The sequence below is a fragment of the Orcinus orca genome, chromosome 9, assembly GCF_937001465.1.
Source record: "Orcinus orca chromosome 9, mOrcOrc1.1, whole genome shotgun sequence".
Classification (NCBI taxonomy): domain Eukaryota; kingdom Metazoa; phylum Chordata; class Mammalia; order Artiodactyla; family Delphinidae; genus Orcinus; species Orcinus orca.
The window spans coordinates 78,054,469-78,079,696 of NC_064567.1; the positions used below are offsets into that span (position 1 = coordinate 78,054,469).

The window sequence follows — 25,228 nt, forward strand, 5'->3', positions numbered from 1 at the left end:
GTGGAATATTACTCAGCCATAAAAAATGAAATAATGCCATTTGCAGCAACATGGATGGACCTAGAGATTATAATCCTAAATGAAGTAAGTCAGACAGAAAGACAAATATCATATGATAACACTTGCATGTGGAATCTAAAAAAATGATACAAATGAACTTATTTACAAAACAAAAATAGACTCACAGACATAGAAAACAAATTTATAGTTACCAAAAGAGAAAGAGGGGGGAGGGATAAATTAGGAGTTTGGATTAACAGATACACACTACTATATATAAAATAGATAAACAATAAGGTACTACTATATAGCATAGGGAACTATATTCAATATCTTGTAATAACCTATAATGGATTCTAAGAATATATATATATATATATATGAATATAAATGAATCTCTTTGCTGTACACCGGAAACAAACACAACATTGTAAATTAACTATTCTTCAATTTAAAAAAATAAATAGAAAAAGCCAGTGAGGGTAAGCACATGCTCATGGTCTCATAGTTTTTCAAGTGGTGAGACTAGGATTAAATTTAGAGCCATGTAACTCCAAATCAAATGCCATTAACCCCCATGCCATTCTGCCTTCAAAGTGATAAAATCAAACAACCAAACAGAACCTTACATTGTTTCTCCAGAGATCAGTCTGTTCTCTACAAAAATAATAGTGAAGTGTTGAAGCCTTATTGCACTTGGCATTTCTTTTATTGTAATTCAGGGGAACACATCTTACTTTAATCAAAGCATTGCTGAATAATTTGCTTTCTATGAAATGTCAGGATCTTTACTCTAAAAGCCACTTTCCACTTATGTTAAACATTTTAAATAGATTATTTTAAACACCACCTTTGCACTTACATTTTCTCATCCATGTTGCTATGGAGGTTGAATTCTCGGTTGTTCTCCCAGCAGTGCCTTCTGTTGACATTATCACTCCGGTAAATAAACATTAGAACTTTCTGTGTGCCATAGCTACTTAATTTTTTTAGTTTGACAGACTTCTGTACTTCCTGTGATAAAAAGTCAAACCTAAACTCCTAGCCTTACAATGATATCACTACTCTACAATGTTAATAAGCCTGGAAATTCAAGAATACACAAGATTCGCTTACATTGAATTCCTTCACTTCAAGTGATTCTTCTGCCCTCTGGTGTCCAAACAGAGTCTCTGAACAAATTATATTTCGTTCAGATGGGCCTTACTGAACTGCTGGGTCTTGGTAATAAGTTCCAAGTGAAATGCAGTATGGAAGAATCTACCATACAATGAGTGATAACAGGTCAGATATAGAAACCAAACTGAGATCAGGCAAAAAAATCTAGGGAAGATTTGTAAAGGCAGAAGATTTTATTTTTGACATTTGATTTATTATTGAAAATGTACTCTGTAGTTTCATTCTGTGTTGATAAGGGGTTTTTATGATTTATGCATAAATGTAAATATTAATGTTTACTTGAAAGTGAGCTTCAGTTTTTAAACTATTCTTTTATCAGAAAGGTGAGAAGGACTTTTTGAAAAAAATGTATTGTGTTAAGGACACTTATCGTGAGATCTCCCCTCTTACCAGATTTCTAAGTGTACAGTACTGAATTATTATCTACAGGCTGTAATGTTGTATAGCAGCTCTCTAGAACTTACCCAGTGTAATTGAAATTTTATACCCACCGATTGATGACTTCCCATTTTCCACTCGCCTGAGTCCCTGGCAACCACAGTTCTATTCTCTACTTCTATGAGTTTGACTATGTTTTTTTTATATATATATATATATTATATATATATATATATATATGTGGAATTAAGCAGTTTTTGTCCTTCATGGCTGACTTATTTTACTTAGTGTATTGTCCTCTGGGTTTAACTATGTTGTCACAAGTGGTAGGGTTTCCTTTCTTTCAAGACTGAATAATATTCCACTATATGTATAGACACTTTTTTAAAAAAAATTATTTATTTTATTTATTTATTTTTGGCTGTGCTGGGTCCCCGTTGCTGTGCGCAAGCTCTTTCCAGCTGTGGAGAGCAGGGGCTACTCCCCGTTGCGGTGCATGGGCTTCTCATTGCGGTGGCTTTTGCCGCAGAGCACAGGCTCCAGGAGCGCAGGCCTCAGCAGCCGTGGCGCACGGGCCTAGTTGCTCCACGGCATGTGGGATCCTCCCGGACCAGGGCTCGAACCCGTGTCCCCTGCATCGGCAGGCGGACTCTCAACCACTGCGCCCCCTGGGAAACCCTATAGACACTTTTTAAATTCCATTCATCAGTCAGTGAACATTTAGGTTGTTTCCACATATGGTATGAAGGGTTGTCAAAAAATTAAAAAGTAGAACTACCAAATGATCCAGCAATCCTACTTCTGGATATCTGTCCAAATGGACTGAAATTGGGATCTTGAAGAGAGATTAGCACTCCCATGTTCATTTGCATCACTATTCACTATAGCCAAAATGTGGGGGTTTTTGTTTGTTTGTTTGTTTGTTTGTTTTTACGGTACCCGGGCCTCTCACTGTTGTGGCCTCTCCCGTTGCGGAGCACAGGCTCCGGACGCGCAGGCTCAGCGGCCATGGCTCACGGGCCCAGCCGTTTCGCGGCATGTGGGATCTTCCCGAACCGGGGCACGAACCCGTGTCCCCTGCATCGGCAGGCGGACTCTCAACCACTGCGCCACCAGGGAAGCCCCCCTTCTACGTTTTTGATTCTAGAAAGGAGAAGCAGAGGCAGGACTAGAATCTGGGCCTTCTGACTCCAAGTTTCTAAGGGTGTATGACAAAACATCTCTACCATTTTCCTTTAACTGTATATAGGCTGTGTTTCTCTCAAATGGTGAAAGGCAGCTGATTCAAATAACAAATCAATCTCTTCAACTGGATTTCAGCTTTCTTTTCCATAGGGCCAACATTTGCTTTTAAAATGAGGTTCTCCAAATCCCAGGCTACTTACTCCATTCAGTCATGTTTTCATTTTTCTGGTATAGAAATTCTTCTAAAAAAAAGAGAACCTTCAAAAAAAGATAGACTTACCTGTATATTTATATCTCTGGCCCTTCTATCTCATATTGAATATAGCATCTTTCTTTGCCCATATATGTTATAAACGGACTCTTAGAGGAATAAGTAGGGGGATAGGATCACACCTATTAAATTTGCATGTTTTACTTTATAAATAAAAATGAGACTTCTTTACACATTTAGCTTATTTTTCCCATTTTGCTAAAAACGAAAGCCCGGTTCAGTTGTGCCTCATGCCATGTCTTCCCTCACACTGATCACCCCTCTGATTTGTTTAAAAGGAAACTGCAACCTGTAGAGAATAGCCCGAAGCAGCAGGGGGAGAAAACTTGTAACAGCTGTCTGGGGACTTGCCAAGGGGCAAAGTTCTCTCATTGGATAAAACCCATTTTTCTCCTCTTATCCATTGCTTCCCACTGCACGACTGAAGGCCCTCTACAAACACGCAGATGTGCCAAGCATAACACGATCACACCTAGTCAGGGTGGCAGCCAGCCCTGGGAGATAGGCATGCAACCAGGGCTTATTGCCGCTGGGTTTACCCTTTCATCTCAGAGCTGCCTAGGCAGGTCCTCTTTTCTTCTGCTCTTGTGCTGGTATTGTTTCCAGCAACATACGGACATTTTAGAGTTTTGGTAATAGCTCGCTCTTTCCCCCCCCCCCTTCATATTTTAAACTGTCTTAGAGTTTTTTGAAACAGTAGGTGGAGACACAGATAAGTTCCCTGATTTATTTCTTACAGTCACAGGAGCTAAAGTGATGCAAGTCAGACAAATGTTAGAAAGCTGGAAGCAGAAATAAATTGCCCTCTACAGTATATTCAGATGGACTGAGTCAGCAGGTAGAACTTAAAGTACATACATACAGAGGAAAAATTCGTTAGATTTTTAATACCTGTGATGTATAGCTGCAATAGGAAAGTTTTCTAGGATTTGTGGAAGGAAAATAATTGAATATGGTTATTTAGATGTAGCATTTCCCCCACGCTTTCTCTTTTTCCTTTATGGAATTTTTCTCTCCTACTTTCCATTTACCTGCATAAGATACTTGGCATCCCAAGTTATTTTTAGATCTGTGTGAGATGCAGCTATGATATCAAAGGAAAAATTCCACTGGTTTTTAATGTTTGGTTCAAACTGTACGATCTTAAACCTCAGGGAGTATCTCTACCAAATCACTTTCATTTGTGAAAGCAGAGTGGAGACGCAGACCAGAGAGATCACACACAGCAACTTAGAGGATAAAGATCTTATCCAAACACTGGCAGCATGCCATGAGGAAAAGCTGCCATATGAAAAAAAAAACATTTTCAAAGATCATTTTATAATAGTCAGTAGAAGCCAGGTTTCCCTTCTCTTCTTTTTTTGTTAGATTTTATTACACTTAAACTTCTTTGTCAGAGGTGAACAATGAGGAAAATTATCACGTTTGTTTCTTTGATGAATGTTCCTAGCTTCATTCACCTATCCTTTCTCACATTAAAATTTCTTATGGTTTGAAAATTTGATATAAAAAACTGACTTGAATGGCACGATGTTATTTCCTTTGAAATATTGGCTACTGCATGATTATAGCTACAAAGTCAAAAGAGATGTTTTTCTTAAGTTGGAGGGCTGTTTCAAAAATGTAATGCAGGCAGAAATCTTGCATTTGCTTTGATTTTAATAATAGACCCACCAGATAGTACCACAGGCATTATAAGCTATAAGCCCACTATGAATGGCCTTTGACTGAGTCTCAAACATGCAGCCTGTAATTGGGCAAGAGCTTTGTATCATTTGAGCTCCGTATCCATTTTGAGTTACAGCTTAATCTACTTAATATAGGGTTCCTAGCATTACTGAGTTGACAGATTTCACTTGGCTGAAAGCAAAGTGCTAGAAACAATGACTGAAGATACAGTCTTAGATCTTTAGACCAACACCCAGCTAGGAATATGATCAGTAAGTACCAAATGGCTAACATTCCAGGACATTTCTAACCTTTTTGGTGCAGACCTGGGACAAGTCAATAAAACTGATCAAGAAAAGATCAGTTTCTTTTCACATGCAAGATTCTTATGAAAGATAAATATATTCTCAAGCTATTTATAGAAAATTATTAACAGATTTTTTTTTTTAAAGTACAACTTCTTTGCTATTTCTTGTAATTTAGTGAGCTATTATGATTTTATTGCTGTAAATTTGAGGTCAGGGTCATTTACTGTGACTAACTCCAGTATCTTTAGTTCCTTGAGAATGACGCTTGTGAATGCTTTGAGAAGTACAATTTCGAGCCTTGGCAAGATTCTAGTTAGTGTTGGGTATAAGTGGCTCAGTTCAGTGGAGATGATGTTTCAACTTGTCAAAAAACTAAAACAGGGAGAAAGCAGCACTTTCTTATAAACTTTGCTTAATATTACTCGTTTTCTTTTCTATGCCTGCATCATCCAGCTAAACTTTTCCATTCCAAGAGAATATATTAGCCAATTAAGAATTCAAATGTGGTAAGAGCATTGTTCTCTCTGAGATAACTTACTAAATTACAATATAATAAAATCATAAAATAGATTCAGTATGTGGGAGGGGAGATATTTGAAGTAATATTTTGAAGGGATTTATGAAGTAATTCCCCTTTCATGTTTTGGGAGAGAGGCACATTGAATTCATACCAGTGTGAATGTTTTACTTTTACCACCAGGGGGCAGGGTATGCTAACTATTGAATTAGTGGATGTCAAAAGGCGCACAGGAAGCGCATTTTAGACAGAAGTGAAAAATTCCCTGAGGGTTTCCCCACAGATCCTTTAGGGGAAGTTGTTGACTTGCTCACAGTAAATTTTCACGCCAGTTATGAAAAACTAGATAATTATGATATCAAACTATTGAAGTTCTTTTACAAGTAATTATGACATGGTGATTTGTTCCATTTTATTAACAATCATGGTTTTAAGTTAAAACTGAAATTTTATATTAAAGGAAACTGAAAATAATAATGTTTATAGATCACTTTCTTAATTGTTTCAACTCAAATTTCATGTACCTTTGCAAGAAAAGAGCTCACTTTGGGAACTTTAGAAAACACAGGTAAATGGATATAATTTAGAAACCTTTTTGGAGAAACATTGAGAAGCTTTAATAAGCATGATAATTTGTTTCATAAGGTTCTCTTTGATGATCATTAGCCATTCCATCTGCCAACAAGCAAAGACAGTTGTCTTTTGAGACCTGAGGCTAATTCAAGAAGAGAATAGTTCAAAAGACAAAAGAAATATCTAGCATGAGGGTTTTGTATTTAGTTTTCTGAAGTCAAACTTCTTGGAAGAAAAGATATGGATTGGAATTATCAATGTTTACTTGTGCTTATGCAACTGAAAAGTATTTCAAAAGCAAGAGCCCAACTGGACATTGATAAAAGATTTAAAATATGTGCACAATTAATGTTTTATTGAGGTATCAATGATATATAACATTAGTTTCAGGTGTACAACATAATTCGATATTTGTATATATTGAAAAATAATCACCACAATAAGTCCAGTTAACATCAGTCACCATACATAGTTACAATTTTTTTTTCTTGTGATGAGAACTTTTAAGATCTACTCTTAGCAACTTTCCAATACACAATACAATGTTAGTAACTGTAGCCACCATACTGTACATTACATCCTCAGGATTTATAACTGGAAGTTTGTACCCTTTGACCCATTTTGCCCATCCTGCACCCTCTACATCTGGCAACCACCAATCTGTTCTCTGTATCTTTGAGCTCTTTTGTTTGATTCCACACGTAAGTGAAATCATAACAGTATTTGTCTTTCTCTGTCTGACTTACTTCACTTAGCATAATGCCCTCAAGGTCCATCCATGTAGCAAATAGTAAGATTTCATTTTTTGTGTGGCTGAATAATATTTCATTGTAATAATTAAGAATATTTTCGAAAGCAAAAACTGGATTTATATACATTGCAGGTAAGCTGCATTTATTTACATCTGTCAATACATGTGATTTCATATTGATCCTGGTGACCATTCCTTTAATATTATCAATGATAAGGCTTAAAAACTTTATTAGAAGTGAAAATTTCTCAGATGTGTGAACAATGCCTTTACTCCCCTCCTCATTCCTTTTCAGTGTCCAAGCAAAACCTATGACCCACTGATTAAATCCACCCGAGATTTTCCGGACGATGTCATCAGTTTCATAAAGCGGCACCCTGTGATGTATAAATCAGTATATCCAGTTGTGGGAGGACCAACATTCAAGCGCATCAATGTGGATTACAGACTGACACAGATTGTGGTGGATCACGTTGTCGCAGAAGATGGCCAGTACGATGTGATGTTTCTTGGAACAGGTATGCTAGAGCCAAGTTATGCCTTCTTTCAAATGAATTTTTCATTATTAGACAAACAAAAACTTCAAAAAAGTTTACCGGCCAAAATCAAAATGAGTAACTATTAGCTAATACCCAGTCAGTGTTTTTTTTAAACTTGCATAACATGTGCTTTTAATCGACGACCATACATACCTCCCAGCCTCCATTAGTGTTATGTGAGATTTCAAAATATACTACTATATTACGACTGCAATGTGCCTGCTACAGATGAGGTGCTCAATACATATTTGTTGAATGACTATGGACTAAAACAAATAGGTAAAGCAAAGCTTCTCTATTTTCAAACTTCACATTTCCCTCTCTCTACAGAGATATTTGATGACCTTACCCCAAAGGATCCCTTCACCCAATTTTGAGAATCACTGACTTAGGTGGCTTATGGTGGTTTCAAAAAAGTTAATCATTAATTTGTAAAGAACTTAAAGTAGAAACGACTTGGTGATTATTTTTCCTGTCCTTGAATTTTTTGGATTAAGTATCACTTTCATTATTAGAGCCCATTTTATTTATTTTTTTTGGACTGCCAACTCAGTAATTATAAAATGATTACCTTTTTTTGCAAGGGAAAGAAATATTGCTTATTTGGTGCATCTCAAAAAACAAAAAGTAATATCTAATAATGTCCTTGAATTGTATTGGTAGTAAAGGTAACATGTATCATTAAAACAAAAGCACTACATCCTAGATAATGTTATGTAATTTGATGGATCACGCATTGCATAAAGAAATAGAAATTTGATGAGTTTTTAAGAAATGGACATTTTTATTGAAATGTTTTTAGGACTATAAAACAATTTTAGAATAATTTTATTTTTTAAAATATATTGGTTTTACAAAAGTTAAGTTTATTAGGAAGCGTCTGTGTGACAGACTCAGAGGACTTTAAGAACACCGGTTGTCAAACCTGATTATGTTGCAGATGGCAGTACCAAGGCCCAGGGAAAAAAGTAATACTTTCAAGACTACAGAGATTACTACTGAAGCGTCAAAACATGAAATAATTAGTCCTCCATTCTAATGAGCTTGGCTCCTAATTGCACTGCCCACCCAAAGCTCATTTCTAGTTCTTCAACATTTCAGGGTCAGAAAAGCCATTTAGCCACTAGGTGGTACTACCTAACTTTTACTTAGAAAATTATGAGGATACTAAGATAGATTGATTTTCAATTATGACATTCAGAAAATATATATTTAATATTTTTCAAAGATCCTAGGGTCATTTAAAAACAAATAATCCAGACTATTTTGTACAAATAGGATATTCCCATACATGTTAACCTACTTCAACCTCTGTGCTCAGAAGTTTAAAAGCAACTATTTTAAATTTATTTTTATGTGTAAGTCAGTCTATACATTAATTTCCAAATGGGATTTTTTTCTAAAATGTTCTTTTGATCGTCCTTCTGTAATAACATACCACCTTGTGGACTGCAATATATGATTAATCTTGTGATAATAGTTTAGTTCTTTTAAATTGAACTAAAATAATTTGACAAAATTTTATTTTCTAGCCCATTAATTATATTTCTGTAAGTAAAATACATTTTATGAGTGAGCTACTACTTCCCCCATATAGATAGCTTCAATGATTTCTCTTACATTTGTTAAGATTATTAAAAATATATATATTTATCTTTCATGGTGAACTGGGTAAGTACTGAATAAATATTTCTTACATTGAGAGAGAAAATCTGTTAATATATTTTAACCTTTTAAATTAAGTTCCAAAAATGTTGTTCCTCTTTTGTTACCCTTTCAACTAATTTTTAAAGGATACATCTCTATTCCTTGTGTTAGGAATACACTCTGAATGTGTGTCTTTTAATATTTTCTTTATAAATGTGTTTATGAGCTGAAAGCTATAGTATTTCAAAAGGGGAGAATCATATACATTAAGCTTCACTTCTCGCATGCTTTGTTTAACCTGATTGCTTGAAAGGCATTGAAAAAAAAATGAGGGGAGCCATGTGAAGGTTGCTAGGAGAATGCTTAACTAAACATTGAAGTAGAAACAACAGGATCATGTGTAATGTATTTTTTCAGACGTTGGAACAGTCCTAAAAGTTGTCAGCATTTCAAAGGAGAAGTGGAAAATGGAAGAGGTAGTACTGGAGGAGTTACACATATTCAAGGTAAGACTTAGGCCAGAGTTCCGGGAGAAGCGATGGTGAACTTGAGCAGTTCTTATATAGGACATGTTCGTGTCAGTACGTCACCACTCTTTCTGAAGAAGTCTTTTCAATTAGCTTCTTTATTTTTCTTTTCCTTAAGCGAAGGAAAAAGTTTTAAAAGCAACTAAGAATGGGACTCATTTTCCCCTGCAGAAATATCACTGAACTTGGGGCTCCTGGGTTGCCCCTCATGACTGAGTTCTCTAAGCATATGTTCAGACAAATCATCACGGTAGATGAAAGCCTAGGGTCTCTTCTACTATCCAGATGCTTTTCTACTTTATAAATTTTACTTTTCAATTTTTCCTCAATTGAATTTAAGGAAACTGGAAGAGTGTATAAATCATGTGTCCCTGCATTTCTGTAAGGAATTTTTTTTTTAAGTTGCTTGATAGTAAGTCTTTATGTATGCTAAATTCCCCTCAACCACCAAAAGAGTTAGTAGATCTAAAATAATAGTTCTCCAGATTTGGGGAATGTCCTTAGACTTTTAACAGTAGTAAATTTGAACTGTGGCATCCTTTGTAGACCTTCAATGAAATTCAATTTAGAGTTATTTTCTAAAATGAAATTAGAAATAAAATTGCATTTCTTAGAAGAGCTTTTTAAAAATATGCTGTCTTTTATACCATTTTTTGTTGAGACAGTTTATTAAAATAGACTGTTTCCATGTAAACTTCTATTGCCTTAAAAGAGAGTAGAGCTCTCTGCTGTGAGGGGCTCAAGTTAATTAACAGACTGGGTTCCCCAGGATCCTGTTTACATTGTGATGATAATAGTGGTCCAGGAGTTAACAAGAACAAGACCTGCTCTCTGGAATCTACCAGAAACAAAGTCGTGGGTAGTTCCTGAGGGAAAAGCCAATGTCAAATATAAGTGCGAACCCAGAGGGCAAAAATAAAGCCTCCATAATACCCAGAGGCACATTAGACTAAGTCTACTCAGCGGTTATTACTGACCAAGAGGAATTGTTTGGATTCCACTGTTAAGATTAAATAATGACCCTGTTTGCTTAATTCATTTAAAAAAGTTATTGGATAGAACTTTCTCATTTAACATTTCATTTTTTTCATATATTTTCTTAAAGTTTTAATATCTGCTTGTGTTTATTACTTAGTAAATATTGGCTGGTGAGAAATGAATAGTCATATATATAGAGAGAGACATAGACGATAGATAAAAAATGCTTAAACATTCCATCCTTTTTAGTTTGGCAGCTTTTGTGTTCATGTTTTAAATTTTGTATTGCACGCATAGAGGCTTGTTTTCTACACATAAAACTTTCATGTTGTGAAACCACGTGCATCGTATCTTGCAGTGTTTTATAAAGAATATGCTCATCCACGAGAAGCACTATAACTTTTTAGAATTTTACTACTTGAACAAGTTTTTGAACTACTGATCTAAGTAAGCAGAAAGAGGCAATAAATAATTATGGAGATGTTCTTGTCAACACTAGTTTGAATTATATGGAAGCAGTTAAGATAAGCAGAGTCAGAAGAGAGAGAAACCTTGTGGGTAACCGGGAACAATTTTCAGTGCAGAGTGTCTCCTCATACATTTAGGTAATTTTTCTTTAATAAGATTTAAAAATAACTATTTTGATAATTTTTTATTAAGGTTGAATCACTACACATGGGAAGGAAATAGCAAACATTAAGATCTTTTTCTCCTCTATATAACAGAGCCTTGAAGTTTACTCCAATTATCCTTGGTACACGATAAAACAAAATATTGGCTACTCTAAAAGATTGTTCATGATTATCTTTATTAATAGTTAAATTTTATTTTCAGCATTCATCAATCATCTTGAACATGGAGCTGTCTCTGAAGCAGGTACTTTCTAATTTTTGTGTAAAAATTAGCCACAAAAGCAAGATTGTTTGCATCAAACTTTATTTTAGGGAAAATCCATTGAAACTAGAAGTTAAATTATAAATAGTGTAAAAAGCTTTAGATTATTTGTTTCTTTTATAACTGATTATAGGGCATTGTTTCTGCCTTGCCTTAGGAGACAGGGGACCCAATTCCATTAATTGAATAATACATTCTCCCCTTCCTTTGGCTCTTGAAAATTGAGCTCACTTTCCTAGTCTCATGAGAATGTCATTCTGTCAAGGCTGTAAAGTAATTCATGTAGAATACTAGCCCTAAACATTAAAGATGGTTTTTAATCAGCGAGTCTACGAGTTAGACTATGGACTGCAATGGCAAACAGCCCAATAGTCACATGGAGCTGGAAGGCAAAGGAGCATGCTAACAAAGTAGACCAAGAATGGAACCACGTTCTGGGGAAACAGAGAGGAGACGAACTGGTGTAAAAGGGAGCCAGGGGAGCGGGAGAGACCGGCAACTCGAGCCATGAAGGATGCTGCAGGTAACCAGATAAATAAACAGAAGGATGGGACGGGGAAGCATATGCTGAGTAGAAGAGAGGGCCCTTTGAAAAGGCATGAAGAGTGAAAGACTCGAACTTATTCTAATAAGTTTGTGTACAATTGGAGCAGAGAGCGTAGCTGCATTCAGGGGGCAAGGGGGCTAGAAAGGAACCTGGGGAAGTAAGACAAGAAGAGTAGACACATCCTTCCATGGATGCCCTCCTGAGCTGTTGAACAAGTTTATCCAAGACAATGAAGACCTTTAAAGACGTTAAGCAGGCGGGTGTCATGATAAGATTTTCCTCTTAGAGAGAGTAGCCTGGCGTGGCAGTGTGGAAGAGGGGTTGAGTCCTGGGGTGGAGGTGAGGGTTGCCGGAAAACAAGGGTGAAGCCAGCTGAAATGGTAAGGACACTTACAGGTCATCGAGGAAGGAGATGATAAGGACTGAGAAAAGGCAAGGGGCAGTGCAGAGCGAGGCAGAAATGGATTTGAGAGCGCCGTGTAAGAGAACGGAGAGATAAGGTGGCAGACAGACGGAGTGAGAGTGAAAGAAGATTCAAAGACAACTCCCAGATTCGTGCTGGGGGCGACTGGGATGGTGTCTCTTGGTCAGGGTAGGGTAGGAAGACTAGATTTAGGGGAATCAGCGTGTGCGTGTTTATGTTGTTTTCAAAATAACTCTTGAGCCTTTGTACAGGAAGAAGAGTAAAGATGAGAATCGCAAAGAGGGAAACCCAATGTTCAAGGCAAAGGAAGGAATCATCAAAGGAAACAGAACTCTAGGCAGAAATAAAGAGGGAGAACAAGAGAAAGGGAAGAGACTTTCAAGGAGGCTTTAGTCTTACTGGTATCAAACGCTAGAGAATTATATAGTAAAATACTAAACAAAGTCCACATTTAGCCTCCAGGAGGTCTTAAGTGGGTGGTAGGGGTGTAAGACAGATTTCTATAGGTGGAGTCCGTGTACGTTATTTGTGCCAATATCTATTTCTCAGATTTTTTTTCCCCTCCATTTAAAGTTTGGCATGTCCACTAGACTTGACCGTAAGTTACCTGAAGGCACAGACTATGGCTTATTCACTTGTTATCATCCCTCCCTCTGCCTCCACCACATACCCTCAAGTGAATACATGTAGGGAGCAGTGCATTATTTTCAGGACTTATTTTCAAAATGTGATTCTATTTACTGAGTTTGTCAGTATCCTGCAGGCTTTCACGTGTGATACAGCATCCCACAAACCTCCTTAATACTTTCTTCATAGTGATAGCAAATACTTTCTCTCTCACTTATCACTCAACTTCCTTCAGGGATCCGTACTTCATTAACAAATGAAATGGTTAGTTAAGATCACAGGAAAGTTTTTCATAAACCTCTTTTCAGTCAACTCTTATATAAGAAGCCATGGCAGGAGAAGACCCATCAGTGTTGCCTATAGCATCTGTGCTTGATATAATCTACCAGAGTGTATTTTCAACTACTAAGAAAGAATCTGACATCTTAATTCCTCAGTCTAGCAGCTGGTTTTTGACCTTCTTAAATTACTGCCAAGGTTACTCTAGCTCTCTAGAATGCCGTCCAATTCTGTGTCATCATCTTCAAACCACCATCCAACCAGGGATAGAAGACCGACTTATCTTACTCTCCCTTATGTTTCTGTGCAAGTGTTTATAACAGGCAGGGTACCCGAGGAGACAGATTTAGGTCTGTGATGTGGTATTCAAGAAAGGGAAGTTCTTAAGACTCGTCTGAAAGATGCTTCTAATGCATTTGTTTTGCCTGATTTGCAGCAACAGTTGTACATTGGTTCCCGAGATGGACTGGCTCAGCTCTCCTTGCACAGATGTGACACTTATGGGAAAGCTTGTGCAGACTGTTGTCTTGCCAGAGACCCCTACTGTGCCTGGGATGGAAATGCATGCTCTCGCTATGCACCCACTTCAAAAAGGTGAGAGGCACATCAAATTAAGATGAAGCCTTGCTTTTCACACAATGAATATCTTACACGAATACCTTCTCTTGTAGTTTAAAGAGAAAACATATAGAGAACATGGTCTGTGGTAGGAATATTACAATCTAAATGTTTTAGTTAGAGTTTTTCATACAGCTAAATTTTGAAGGAGGATAAAACAGAATGTTCTGAAATCCGGAAATGTGGAAGCCTTACCAAACCAGTTTTGTTTGATGCACAGCAAGCCAAACGTGGAGATGCCAAGATGTGCAGCAGGGAACGGGTTTATTCACAAAGCAGTCAACCGGGGAGATGGGAAAAACAAGTCTCAAATTCGCCTCCCCAAAGGCGGAGGACTGAGGATACTTATGGGAGAAAGCTGAGGCGTGGGGAGCCTGGGGAAGGTTAATTGGAGATAAGAAAAAGGTGAGGTAATCATCGTTCTACGCAGATGAAACTAAGCTACAAGCTTCTTCCTGGGATGCCTGCTCTGAGCGTGGAGTTTTTGGCCTCTGATGTCAAAAGGTCACTGGACACTCCCACGTGCCCAGAGGGAGGGTCAGTGGTCCTAACCAGTCTTAACCGGCTAGAGCTCAAACTGAACACAGCTGACTCCAAGTTCCTAAACAACTTGGGCAAACATCCTGTTTAGGTTACCTGAGGCTTGGAGGACACGCACGTTTTTATAGCAACAATTAAAGCAAGCTTGACTAATGAAGGCAGGTTACAGGTTTCATGGATTTAACTGATGATAACCCTCGGTTTCAGAGCTTTAAAAAATTCTGATAAATTGTTTATATCCTTTTTCTTCATCTTTGTCTAAAAGCATGAAAAGTTTGCTTTCTTTACTACTCTACCCTTTGTATATTCTTCCCTTATTTATAAATATGTATATACTCGTAGTGACTGTTTTACAAATAATGTATAAATATGTTTTTGTAACAGTGTAGATTATATACAGCCCACAGCACATCCCAGTGATTCTGTATAATTTTGCGTTTACTCCAACTTGACCAATTTCTGCCACCCAGATATGCTTAAATATCCAACTACATCCTGCTGTTTGTAGTTTCTTGCTTTATGTGCTCTTAAAAATAATGCTATTCTGGGCCAACAGTACCCAGCTAGGAATTTATTTTACACACACGGGCAAAAAGAGTACCACAAATTATATGTTTGATTGTCATTTCAGCACAGTTTTCAATAGCAAAATTATTGGAAACACCCTGAATGCTCATTAATATGACTGATGGTGGCTGAGTATATTAAAATATCATTATTTTAAAGTGTGGTTTATAGTAACACTATTTTCTAAAGTATTGCCCAAAGTATATTTTATTCTACGTAAGATGTCAGCAAATTGTATGTGGTATCTTTTTTTTCATCTTTAGGTCTTAACAAAATAAGGTAACAGGTGAGCATATGTTAGTCCCGCTACTACATATGCACTTTTATTTTTTTGAATGTTTACTGATTTGTCAAATTGCAAATTCTAGTGATCACAGATTGAATGTATAGTACAAAAACAGATACTATTCCAAGACCTTTTTATATTCCCTGAAATCTCTGAATTAAATGTAAGTGGGGAGATACCATTATTTCAAGTTTAAAGTAAAAAGTCACAACATTTTTGTTATAGTTTTTGACAAAGAATATACTCACCCTAGTTAGTCTTTGGGGAGTGCTTTTCTTTTCAAGAACCTAAAAAACAAGAATGCTCATTTAGTTGGTAATGAACCTTCAGTTTGATGAATTGATCCTGTTCCTTAAGAAGCCAAGATTTAAAAACATTCTTGACCTTATGCACCTTATACCATCATAATTTTTTCTTCTTGTATTTCTCAAGACTGTATCTCTGATCTTGCAGACAAGCCACTGTGATGTTCTCCCTTACCTAACAATGTCCATGTGAGCCAAAAAATGTGTATGATAAATGAATCTCCCACTGGGCTGTCATCTGGTCAGCATGCCCCTTAAGGGACACCCTACATATCACAGAATGTTTACTGTGACATCTAGGATCTCTGATGTGGCAACATAAAATAACCAAAGCAAATGAAACTGTACTCCGAGTGTAAGACTTATTTAACTTAGATGTGGCAGATCTTTTACTTTTTTTATGCAGTAGTTACTATTTTCTCTTAAGGAAAATATGTGACAATAATGTACAAGGCCATTCTTTTATTATTATCATTATCACTACTCTCAGAGAAACAATGTGAACTATGTGTCAGTAGATAGAAATAACATCTAGCCATTAGGCCATATCAAACTTGTACTTCTGTTTCAAATGATATTTATCTCATTGTTTAATCACATCAGTATAATAATGAATCTTCATATGATAAGGCATTTTGTATTTGTGTGTACTTTCTTACCCACTGACTAAAGCTCTTTTATATCTTATTACTTTTCCGTTGGCTGACTGAAAAAAAGAAGATACAAATAGTTACCCCCATAGGAAGTATATAATAACTGGATTGTATTTATATTCAGCCTGTTCTGTTGAATAATTTGTCAAAAGCCAGAGAAAAAGAAAACTGGGGTAGTTAAATGAAATTCAGATCATCTTATTACCAAAACAGGATTTATTCTGAAATAAAATTCAGATCATCTTATTACCAAAACAGGATTTATTCTGTTAGGACTCTACCACTAGTATTATTTGAATTAATGTTAGAGTGATTGGAATATTGACCTGCATTTAAGTTGAGCAGTAAAGCATAATTCTGCTTCTGCTACTGTTATGAGTGTTAGATGTAGACTTTGTATATCTCAGATATCATGCTTGAAGTTCTATTTAATCCCTTTTGCACAGGCGAGCGAGACGCCAAGATGTGAAGTATGGGGACCCAATCACCCAGTGCTGGGACATAGAAGACAGTAAGTATAGGTTTAATATGCTTTCCTCCCACTGAAAATTTTAAGCCTGGTCTTTGTGTGTCTTTTTTATTATACGAGTTAAAACACCTACTCATTTTGTGTAATGCTTGCATTCTGGAAAAGCAATAGGAGGTTTTATAAATCAACCCCCTGTTCACGTGCCTAAGTGGTAATTCTTTGTTATATTTGCTTCATATGGCTTTTAAAATTCCTATACCTTTTTTTTTCTTTTTTAATGCCTTATCCATCCTTGTAAAGTTTGAAACTGCTATTAGAGATAAAGCAGAATATAGTCCAAAACATACGGACATTTAGAGTAAACTCAAAGAGACCCTCCTAGAAAAGTTTGATAAAAGTGTTGGACTTACTAGAAAGAAATTTTAGGTAGCCTGTGCATTATTTGTATTCACTTATTAATTTGTGTATCCATTCAATCAGTAAATATTTATTAAGTGACTTCCATGTGCATGTAATTGTCCCGGATCTACTTTGAGAGAAAAAGCTCCTTAGAGAACTTACAATTCTTTGGGGAAATGTCATAAGGCACAATTAGTGATGTGGGAGTTTAGCAAAAAAAGAGGTCACCAGAGGCTGTACTGTTCAGAGAAAATGTCATAGAATGGAAGATCTTGAAAGTCTGAGTGTGAGAAGGGCAAAGTGGAGAATTGAGAGGAAGTCTGTTGAGTGACTCTGATAACAAAAAAAAATCTGTAGAAGTATATATTCCAGAGCTTTAGTTACTTTCCACTCCCAGGCTCTGCCTTCAGATAGAAAATATATGCACACGCACGCACACACACACACACACACAACTGGAAGAAGAAATGAACTGCCTTTCCATCATCATATTGTTAGTAACCACCTACCACTGAATAAACAACCCAGATTTCATAGTCTATAACTGCTGGTCTGGCAGAGTTTTCTTTTTTAAAAACAAAACAATTATTTCTAATTTATAATATCATTCTTCTGAAAAATAAACTCTAGTCCAGAATAGTACGTTTGTCTTCCTGTTCTAATGTGTAGGTGACTCACTGTAATGTATGGTGTTTTATTTAGCGATCATTACTGTATGCTATGCACAGTTTTTCACATGTGCACATGAGATTAGGAGGGACTATTTTAGGTACTGAGGATATGCTAATGAACATAAAAGAAAACAATCTGTGCATTCATGGATCTTACATTTAAATGTGTGTTAGGGGAGGGAGCAGGCAACAAACATAAAAACAAGTAAAATATATGCCATGTCATATAATGATAAATGTTATAAGGACTTATAAAACACCATTGCTTACTAAGGCACTCACAATTATTGTGTCCACTTCATCACAGCCCATTCTTGTTATAGCCCATTGCACATCTCCTTTTCATCATCACCACTCTAACCCAATATATTTTTTGTCAAGATCACCAGCAGTTTCCTCCTTGCCAAATCCGATGGCCACTTTTCCGTTCCCATTTTTACTTACTCTCTAGCTCCCTCCTCCGCGGAACACTTTCTTCACTAGGCTCCATGCAGTGATGTGCTGGAGCCAGCTCTTATGGCCCCATGAGAGCTGACTGTGTATTACGGAGGAATTTTGTGAGCTGAGTTTTAAACCACTGGTAGCTTGAATCAGCCGTGGCAGGAGTGTTTACACCAGGAAAATCGGCAAGCACTACAAATGAGGGCTTTTTGTTTTCAGAGATGGTCTCCCCAGCACCCCTCTGCTTCACGGCACCACAGGAAAAACTTCTGGTTTTTCTCTTACCTTACAGGTTTCTCCTTCTGAGTGTTCTTAACTTTCCTTTTCATCCTGCCATCTAAACATCCAATCTCTGTATATTCACTCCTTAACGCCATCCATTTCAATACTATCAGAGGCAATTTGTTTTTAGTTTTTTTTTTTAATTGAAGTACAATGTTGATTTACAATGTTGTGTTACTTTCTGGTGTACAGCAAAGTGATTCAGTTATACATACATATTTATTCTTTTTCATATTCTTTTCCATTATGGTTTATTACAGGATATTGAATATAGTTCCCTGTGCTATACAATAGGACCTTGCTGTTTATCCATTCTATATATCATCATTTGCATCTGCTAATCCCAAACTCTCAATCCATCCCTTTGCCGTCCCCCTCCCCCTCCCCCTTAGCAACCCCAAGTCTGTTCTCTGTGTCTGTTTCTGTTTCATAGATAAGTTCATTTCTGTCGTATTTTAAATTCTACATATAAGTGATATCATACGGTATTTGTCTTTCTCTTTCTGACTTACTTTGCTTAGTATGATAATCTCTAGGTCTATCCATGTAGCTGCCAATGGCATTATTTCATACCTTTTTATGGCTGAGTACTATTCCATTATATATATACACCACATCTTCTTTATCCATTCATCTGTCGATGGACATTTAGGTTGCTTCCATGTCTTGGCTATTGTAAATAGTGCTGCTGTGAACATTGGGGTGCATGTATCTTTTCAAATTATAGTTTTGTCCAGATATATGCCCAGGAGTGGGACCATAGGATCATGTGCCAACTCTATTTTTAGTTTTTTGAGGAACCTCCATTCTGTTCTCCATAGAGGCTGTACCAATTTACATTCCCACCAACAGTGCAGGAGGATGCCCTTTTTCTACAGCCTCTCCTGCATTTGTTATTTGTAGACTTTTTTTTTTTTTTTTTTTGCGGTACTCGGGCCTTTCACTTGTTGTGGCCTCTCCCATTGCGGAACAACAGGCTCTGGACGCACAGGCTCAGCGTCCATGGCTCACGGGCCCAGCCGCTCCGCAGCATGTGGGATCTTCCCGGACCAGGACATGAACCTGTGTCCCCCGCATCGGCAGGCATACTCTCAACCACTGCGCCACAAGGGAAGCCCTGTAGACTTTTTAATAATAGCCATCATGACGGCTGTTAGGTGGTACCTCATTGTAGTTTCAATTTGAATTTTTCTACAATTAGCAATGTTGAGCATCTTTTCATGTGCCTATTGGCCATCTGTACGTCTTCTTTGGAGAAATGTCTATTTAGATCTTCTGCACATTTTTTGATTGGGTTTTTTTTTTTGGTTTGTTTGTTTTTGTTATTGAGTTGTGTGGGCTGTTTGTATATTTTGGAAATTAAGCCCTTGTTGGTCACATCATTTACAAATATCTTCTCCCAGTCCGTAGGTTGTCTTTTTGTTTTGTTTATAAGTTTGTAAGTTTGATTAGGTCCCATTTGTTTATTTTTGCTTTTATTTCTATTGGCTTGGTAGACTGACCTAAGAAAATATTGGTACAATTTATATCAGAGAAATATTTTGCCTACATTCTCTTCTAGGAGTGTTATAGTTTCATGTCTTATACTTAAGTCTTTAAGCCATTTTGAGCTTATTTTTGTGTATAGTGTGAGGGTGTGTTCTAACTTCACTTGATTTACAAGTGGCTGTCCAATATTCCCAACAACACTTGCTGAAGAGACTGTCTTTTCTCCAGTGTATATTCTTGCCTCCTTTGTAAAAGATTAATTGACCATACGTGTGTGGGTTTATTTCTAGGCTCTCTATTCTGTCCCATTGATCCATATGTCTGCTTTTATGACAATACTATGCTGTTTTGATTACTGTAGCTTTGCAGTATTGTCTGAAGGTTGGGAGGGTTATGCCTCCTGCTTTGTTCTTTTTCCTCAGGATTGCTTTGGCAACTCTGGGTCTTTTAAGGTTCCATATAAATATTAGGATTATTGGTTCTAGTTCTGTGAAAAATGTCAGGGGTAATTTAAAAGGGATCTCATTAAATCTGTAGATTGCTTTGTGTAATATGGCCATTTTAACAATATTAATTCTTCCAATCCAAGAGCATGGAATGTTTTTCCATTTCTTTAAATCGTCTTCAGTTTCCTTTATAAGTGTTTTATAGTTCTCAGTGTATATGTCTTTCACCTCCTCGGTCAGGTTTATTCCTAAGTATTTTTTTTTTTTTTGATGAGATTTTAAAAGGGATTTTTTTTTCTTTCTTTTTTCACTTTCTCTTTCTGATGCCACCAATTCCTGTATGTTGATCTTGTATACTGCTACCTGGCTGAATTTGTTTATCAATTCTAGTAGTTTCTGTGTGAAGTCTTTAGGGTTTTCTATATGTAGTATCATGTCATCTGCATACAATGACAATTTTACCTCTTCTCTTCCAACCTGGATAACTTTTCTTTCTTTTTCTTGTCTGCTTGCTGTGGCTAGGACTTCCAGTGCTATGTTGAACAGGAATGGTGAGAGTGGGCATCCTTGTCTGGTCTGGATTTCAGCAGGAAGGCTTTCAGCTTTTCACTGTTGAGTGTTATGTTGGCTGTTGGTTTGTCATAAATAGCTTTTATGTTGAGGTATGTTCCCTCTAAACTCACCTTGATAAGAGTTTTTATCATGAATGGATGTTGAATTTTATCAGATGCTTTTTCTGCATCTGTTGAGATGTGGTTTTGTTGATCATGTGGTTTTTGTCTTTCTTTTGTTGATTTGGTGTATCACATTGATTTGCATATGTTGAACCATCCTTGTGACCCTGGGATAAACCCAATTTGGTAATGGTGTATGATCTTTTTTACATGTTGTTGGATTTGCTTTGCTAATATTTTGTTGGGAATTTTTGCATCTATATTCATCAAAGATACTGGCCTGTAATTTTCTTTTTTGGTAGTGTCTTTGTCTCATTTTGGTGTCAGGGTAATGGTGGCTTCATAGAATGACTTTGGGAGTGTTCCCTCTTCCTCAATCTTTTGGAAGAGTTTGAGAAGGATTGGTATAGTTTCTTCTCTTATTGTTTGGTAGAATTCCCCAGTGAAGCCTTCTGGTCCTGGACTTCTGTTTGCAGGGAGTTATATTATTTCAGATTCTATTTCACTTCTAGTGATCAGTCTGTTCAAACTGCCTGTTTCCTTTTGATTCAGTTTTGGTAGGCTGTATGTTTCTAGAAACATGCCCATTTCTTCTGGGTTGACCAGTTTGTTGGCATATAATTGTTCATAGTATTCTCTATCAGAGGCAATTTGACTCCCAGATTGATTGTCCAGTTCTGAACTCTCGCCTGTGTGCAAGACTTGTATGCTCTGTGCCTGCTCAAGAACCCCTCTCATGTGCCTAATAAGAATCTCAAATTATACCTGGGAAAGAATTCTTATCATCTTCTCTAAAACTTATTTGTTCTGCAGACTTCCCCATATTAATATATAGCACCACCACTCACCCAACTGCTTTGTCAAAAAGCAGCTAGGAGTCATCTTTTTATGCTTCTCTTTCTTTTACATCTTATCACCAGCCTCTCAGTACAGACCTTTGGCTCAGTGGTCACAACTGCCACTTCTCATCACCTCCACAGATGCCATCCTAACCAGACCCACCAGAACTCTTCAGTAGCTGCTAAACTGGTCTCCCTGCTTCCATGCTTGCCTCCCTTCAGTCTAGATCCCACTCAGTAGCCAGAGTAACCTCTTTCTAAACTTCAGTCACAGGGCTTCCGTGGTGGCGCAGTGCTTAAGAATCTGCCTGCCAATGCAGGGGACACGGGTTTGATCCCTGGTCCAGGAAGATCCCACATGCCACGGACCAACTGAGCCCGTGTACCACAACTACTGAGCCTGCGCTCTTGAGCCCGCGTGCCACAACTACTGAAGCCCGCGTGCCTAGAGCCAGTGCTCTGCAACAAGAGAAGCCACCGCAATGAGAAGTCCTCGCACCGCAGCTAAGAGTAGCCCCTGCTCGCCACAACTAGAGAAAGCCCGTGCGCAGTAACGAAGACCCAACGCAGCCAAAAAAAACCACGCTTTAATCAGATCTTGTCACTCCCTTACTCAGAATCTTTCACTAGCATCTTAGAGCGATTAGGAAACACTCCACAGCCTTTACCATGGCCTGCGAGATTCTACCTGATCTGCTTCCTAACACCTTGTCTGACCCTCGCATCACTGTGGCACAGCTTGCTCACAGGCTTTCTCTTTTTCAAAAGCACCAGTTTGGTTCCTGCCTCAGCCCTGTTTGCATTTGTTTCCTCTGTACCTGAAGAACTCTTCACTTCAGGTGTCCACGTGGCTCCATCTTCACATCATTTAATCCCGGGATTGAAATGTTAATTTCTCAGAGACACCCTTCCTGACTAACCTACCTGAAATACCCTTCTAACCCTAATTATTCCCTAATCTACTTTATTTTTACTTGTAGTGCGTAACACAGCCAGATACTATATTCTTTATTTATTCATTCACTTGATTATTTTGTCTCTGTCACTGGAATATAAAGGTGGTGAATTTGCCTGTCATAGTCATCCGTATATTTCCTGCACTGAAAGCAATGCCAGTATGGTAGACATGAAAGAATCTTTGCATAATGCATAGGTAAAAGGAAGGATACCCAGATGGAGAGCACTTGAGCTGTGCCTTAAGGAAACAATCAAATTTTACTAAGTAGATGAAGTAACAATTATTAAAATCAGAAAGAATTCACATAGGTTTTGTTAAGTTTGTGATGATCCCTTTGTTATTGTCTAGAGTTCACTCTATAGGTGCTAAGGAGCTATTTCATATTACTAAGAAAAATTGTTTTTAAAAATAAAAGTAATTTATACCTGTTTGGTGACTGATTGGAATAGGAGAAGCCAGAGACAGAGAATCAATTGTGAGAATTAAAGCAGAGATTATGAGGGTATTTACAAACTAAGCGTTTTCGATCTTAGGGGAGAGGAAGGGTCACATTTGAACACTTGTTTCTGGTAAAGAAGAAAGGAGATGACTTGCTTATAACCCACCATAAATATGTGTTGCATTGAGTCGGTCAAGTCTTGAATAACTGGCAAATAGCTGTTTTGTTTCTTCCTTCCTTCCTTTGTTCATTAATTGTTATATACTGTGATACTGCATGATTATTAATGATATAAAATCAGTAATTCATGTAGATGAACTGTGTTTAATGTTAAACACAGTTAACATTAAACTGTGTTTAATGTTAAACACATATAATCTTGCTGCAGTGACTTCAGTAACATGTCATATGTGTATTCTAAAGAAATATTCCAGATATTTCTCTATGAAAAAAAATTTTTCCCTGCAATCTGGAAGATTAAAACATTATCTTTAAAATTATTTTATACTTAATGAGAAGATATTCTGCTATTTAAAAACATTATTGTATACAACTTTTGCACTTTTAAAAATGGATAGTAACAGACATTATATATAGTATGTATGTATATATGTGTGTGTGTATATATATACATACATACATATAGGTTTAAATTTAAAAATAGAAAATTTTAAACTCACAGATAAAACAAACATTATTGGAAGAAACAATAAATTAATTTCCAGTCAAACTGATGTAGGGATGAACTTTGTTTCAAAGGGTCACTGTTTCTACTGATTTGAAAATGGATTTCTTATAATCAGCTCACTATTTCACTTTTCCAGTTGACTTCACTAATTTATCTTTCACTGAATTGACCAATTCTTTGGTTGAATCTGTCTAATTGAGTTTCTCCCGAGCCCTTGCCCCATCACCTAAACAATCAGCCTGCATCCTCCCTGCTTTGTTCATGAACTCCCTTTGCTCAGGAAAATGGTATCTGTTACTATGAAGTGATGCGTGTCTTTCTCTTCCGTGATCGGTACTGGTGATCTTCCTGTGCATTAGGAAGTTATTAGCTGTGAAAATCGTGGCTATAATCTGTTAAATTGCCAGAAGAGAGTGGATAGATTACAGATTTCAAGTGGAATCCACACATTTTGAAGGTTAGGTAAGGTTAATTCATAATGGGGTCAGCATGTTTGACTTAATCACTGCTGGTAAGACACAAATAAGTTCAAAAGAAGTTTCTTGAAAAGAAGCCTAACTGTTGGATGCATGTGCATTCATGCCATTTGCTGATAATTCTGCGTGCTTAGGTTTAGGATTCACTTAGGCCCCTTAAGCCTTACTCTGGTTTATGCCTAAAATGCTAAGTAGGCCCATCTGCAGAATTGAGACATGTGAATATACGATGAAAAAGTGCATGTTTGGGCCAGGCTGAGAAGCTGTCATTTTTTATTTGATCAAATCTGAGCTACAGATCTTAGATCACACATGGGACACAGCCTTTGGCTACTCTGGAAGGAATGTATTTCAGATGGTGCAGTTGATTTACGAGAATAAGGTGTCTGAGACACTGATCCTTTAGCCTCCCATTAACTATCTTATAGCAAATGCATGTTGGGCTATAATATCCCTCTTTGAATAAAAGAGAACATTTTTTGGTAGAGAATACAGATAAGGTCCTGATTCTGAGTATTAGAGCATCTAACTTATTAGCATCGTCATAGAGTTTCATTAAGTATAGAGCACTGCACTGACTTTTCTGAGATCAAAATGTCATATGGTCATAACACATGGTTATATGTTATATGGTCAGCTCTGTGGACCAAATCATAATAGAATTTCTCTTTAGAGGTAAGATAAATTGCTCTTCAGA

At 37.0% G+C, this 25,228-nt stretch overlaps 1 protein-coding gene across 1 annotated transcript in view; it reads left to right on the plus strand.

Moving 5' to 3' along the window:
• Positions 1 to 25,228, plus strand: part of SEMA3D (semaphorin 3D) — a 210,109-nt gene that overhangs the window by 173,256 nt on the left and 11,625 nt on the right. Inside the window, exons 14-18 of the mRNA XM_033440035.2 lie at positions 7,126 to 7,348; positions 9,434 to 9,522; positions 11,356 to 11,397; positions 13,729 to 13,886; positions 16,708 to 16,772. Coding sequence (XP_033295926.1) covers positions 7,126 to 7,348; positions 9,434 to 9,522; positions 11,356 to 11,397; positions 13,729 to 13,886; positions 16,708 to 16,772 — 577 coding nt within the window. The remainder of the gene's footprint in view (positions 1 to 7,125; positions 7,349 to 9,433; positions 9,523 to 11,355; positions 11,398 to 13,728; positions 13,887 to 16,707; positions 16,773 to 25,228) is intronic.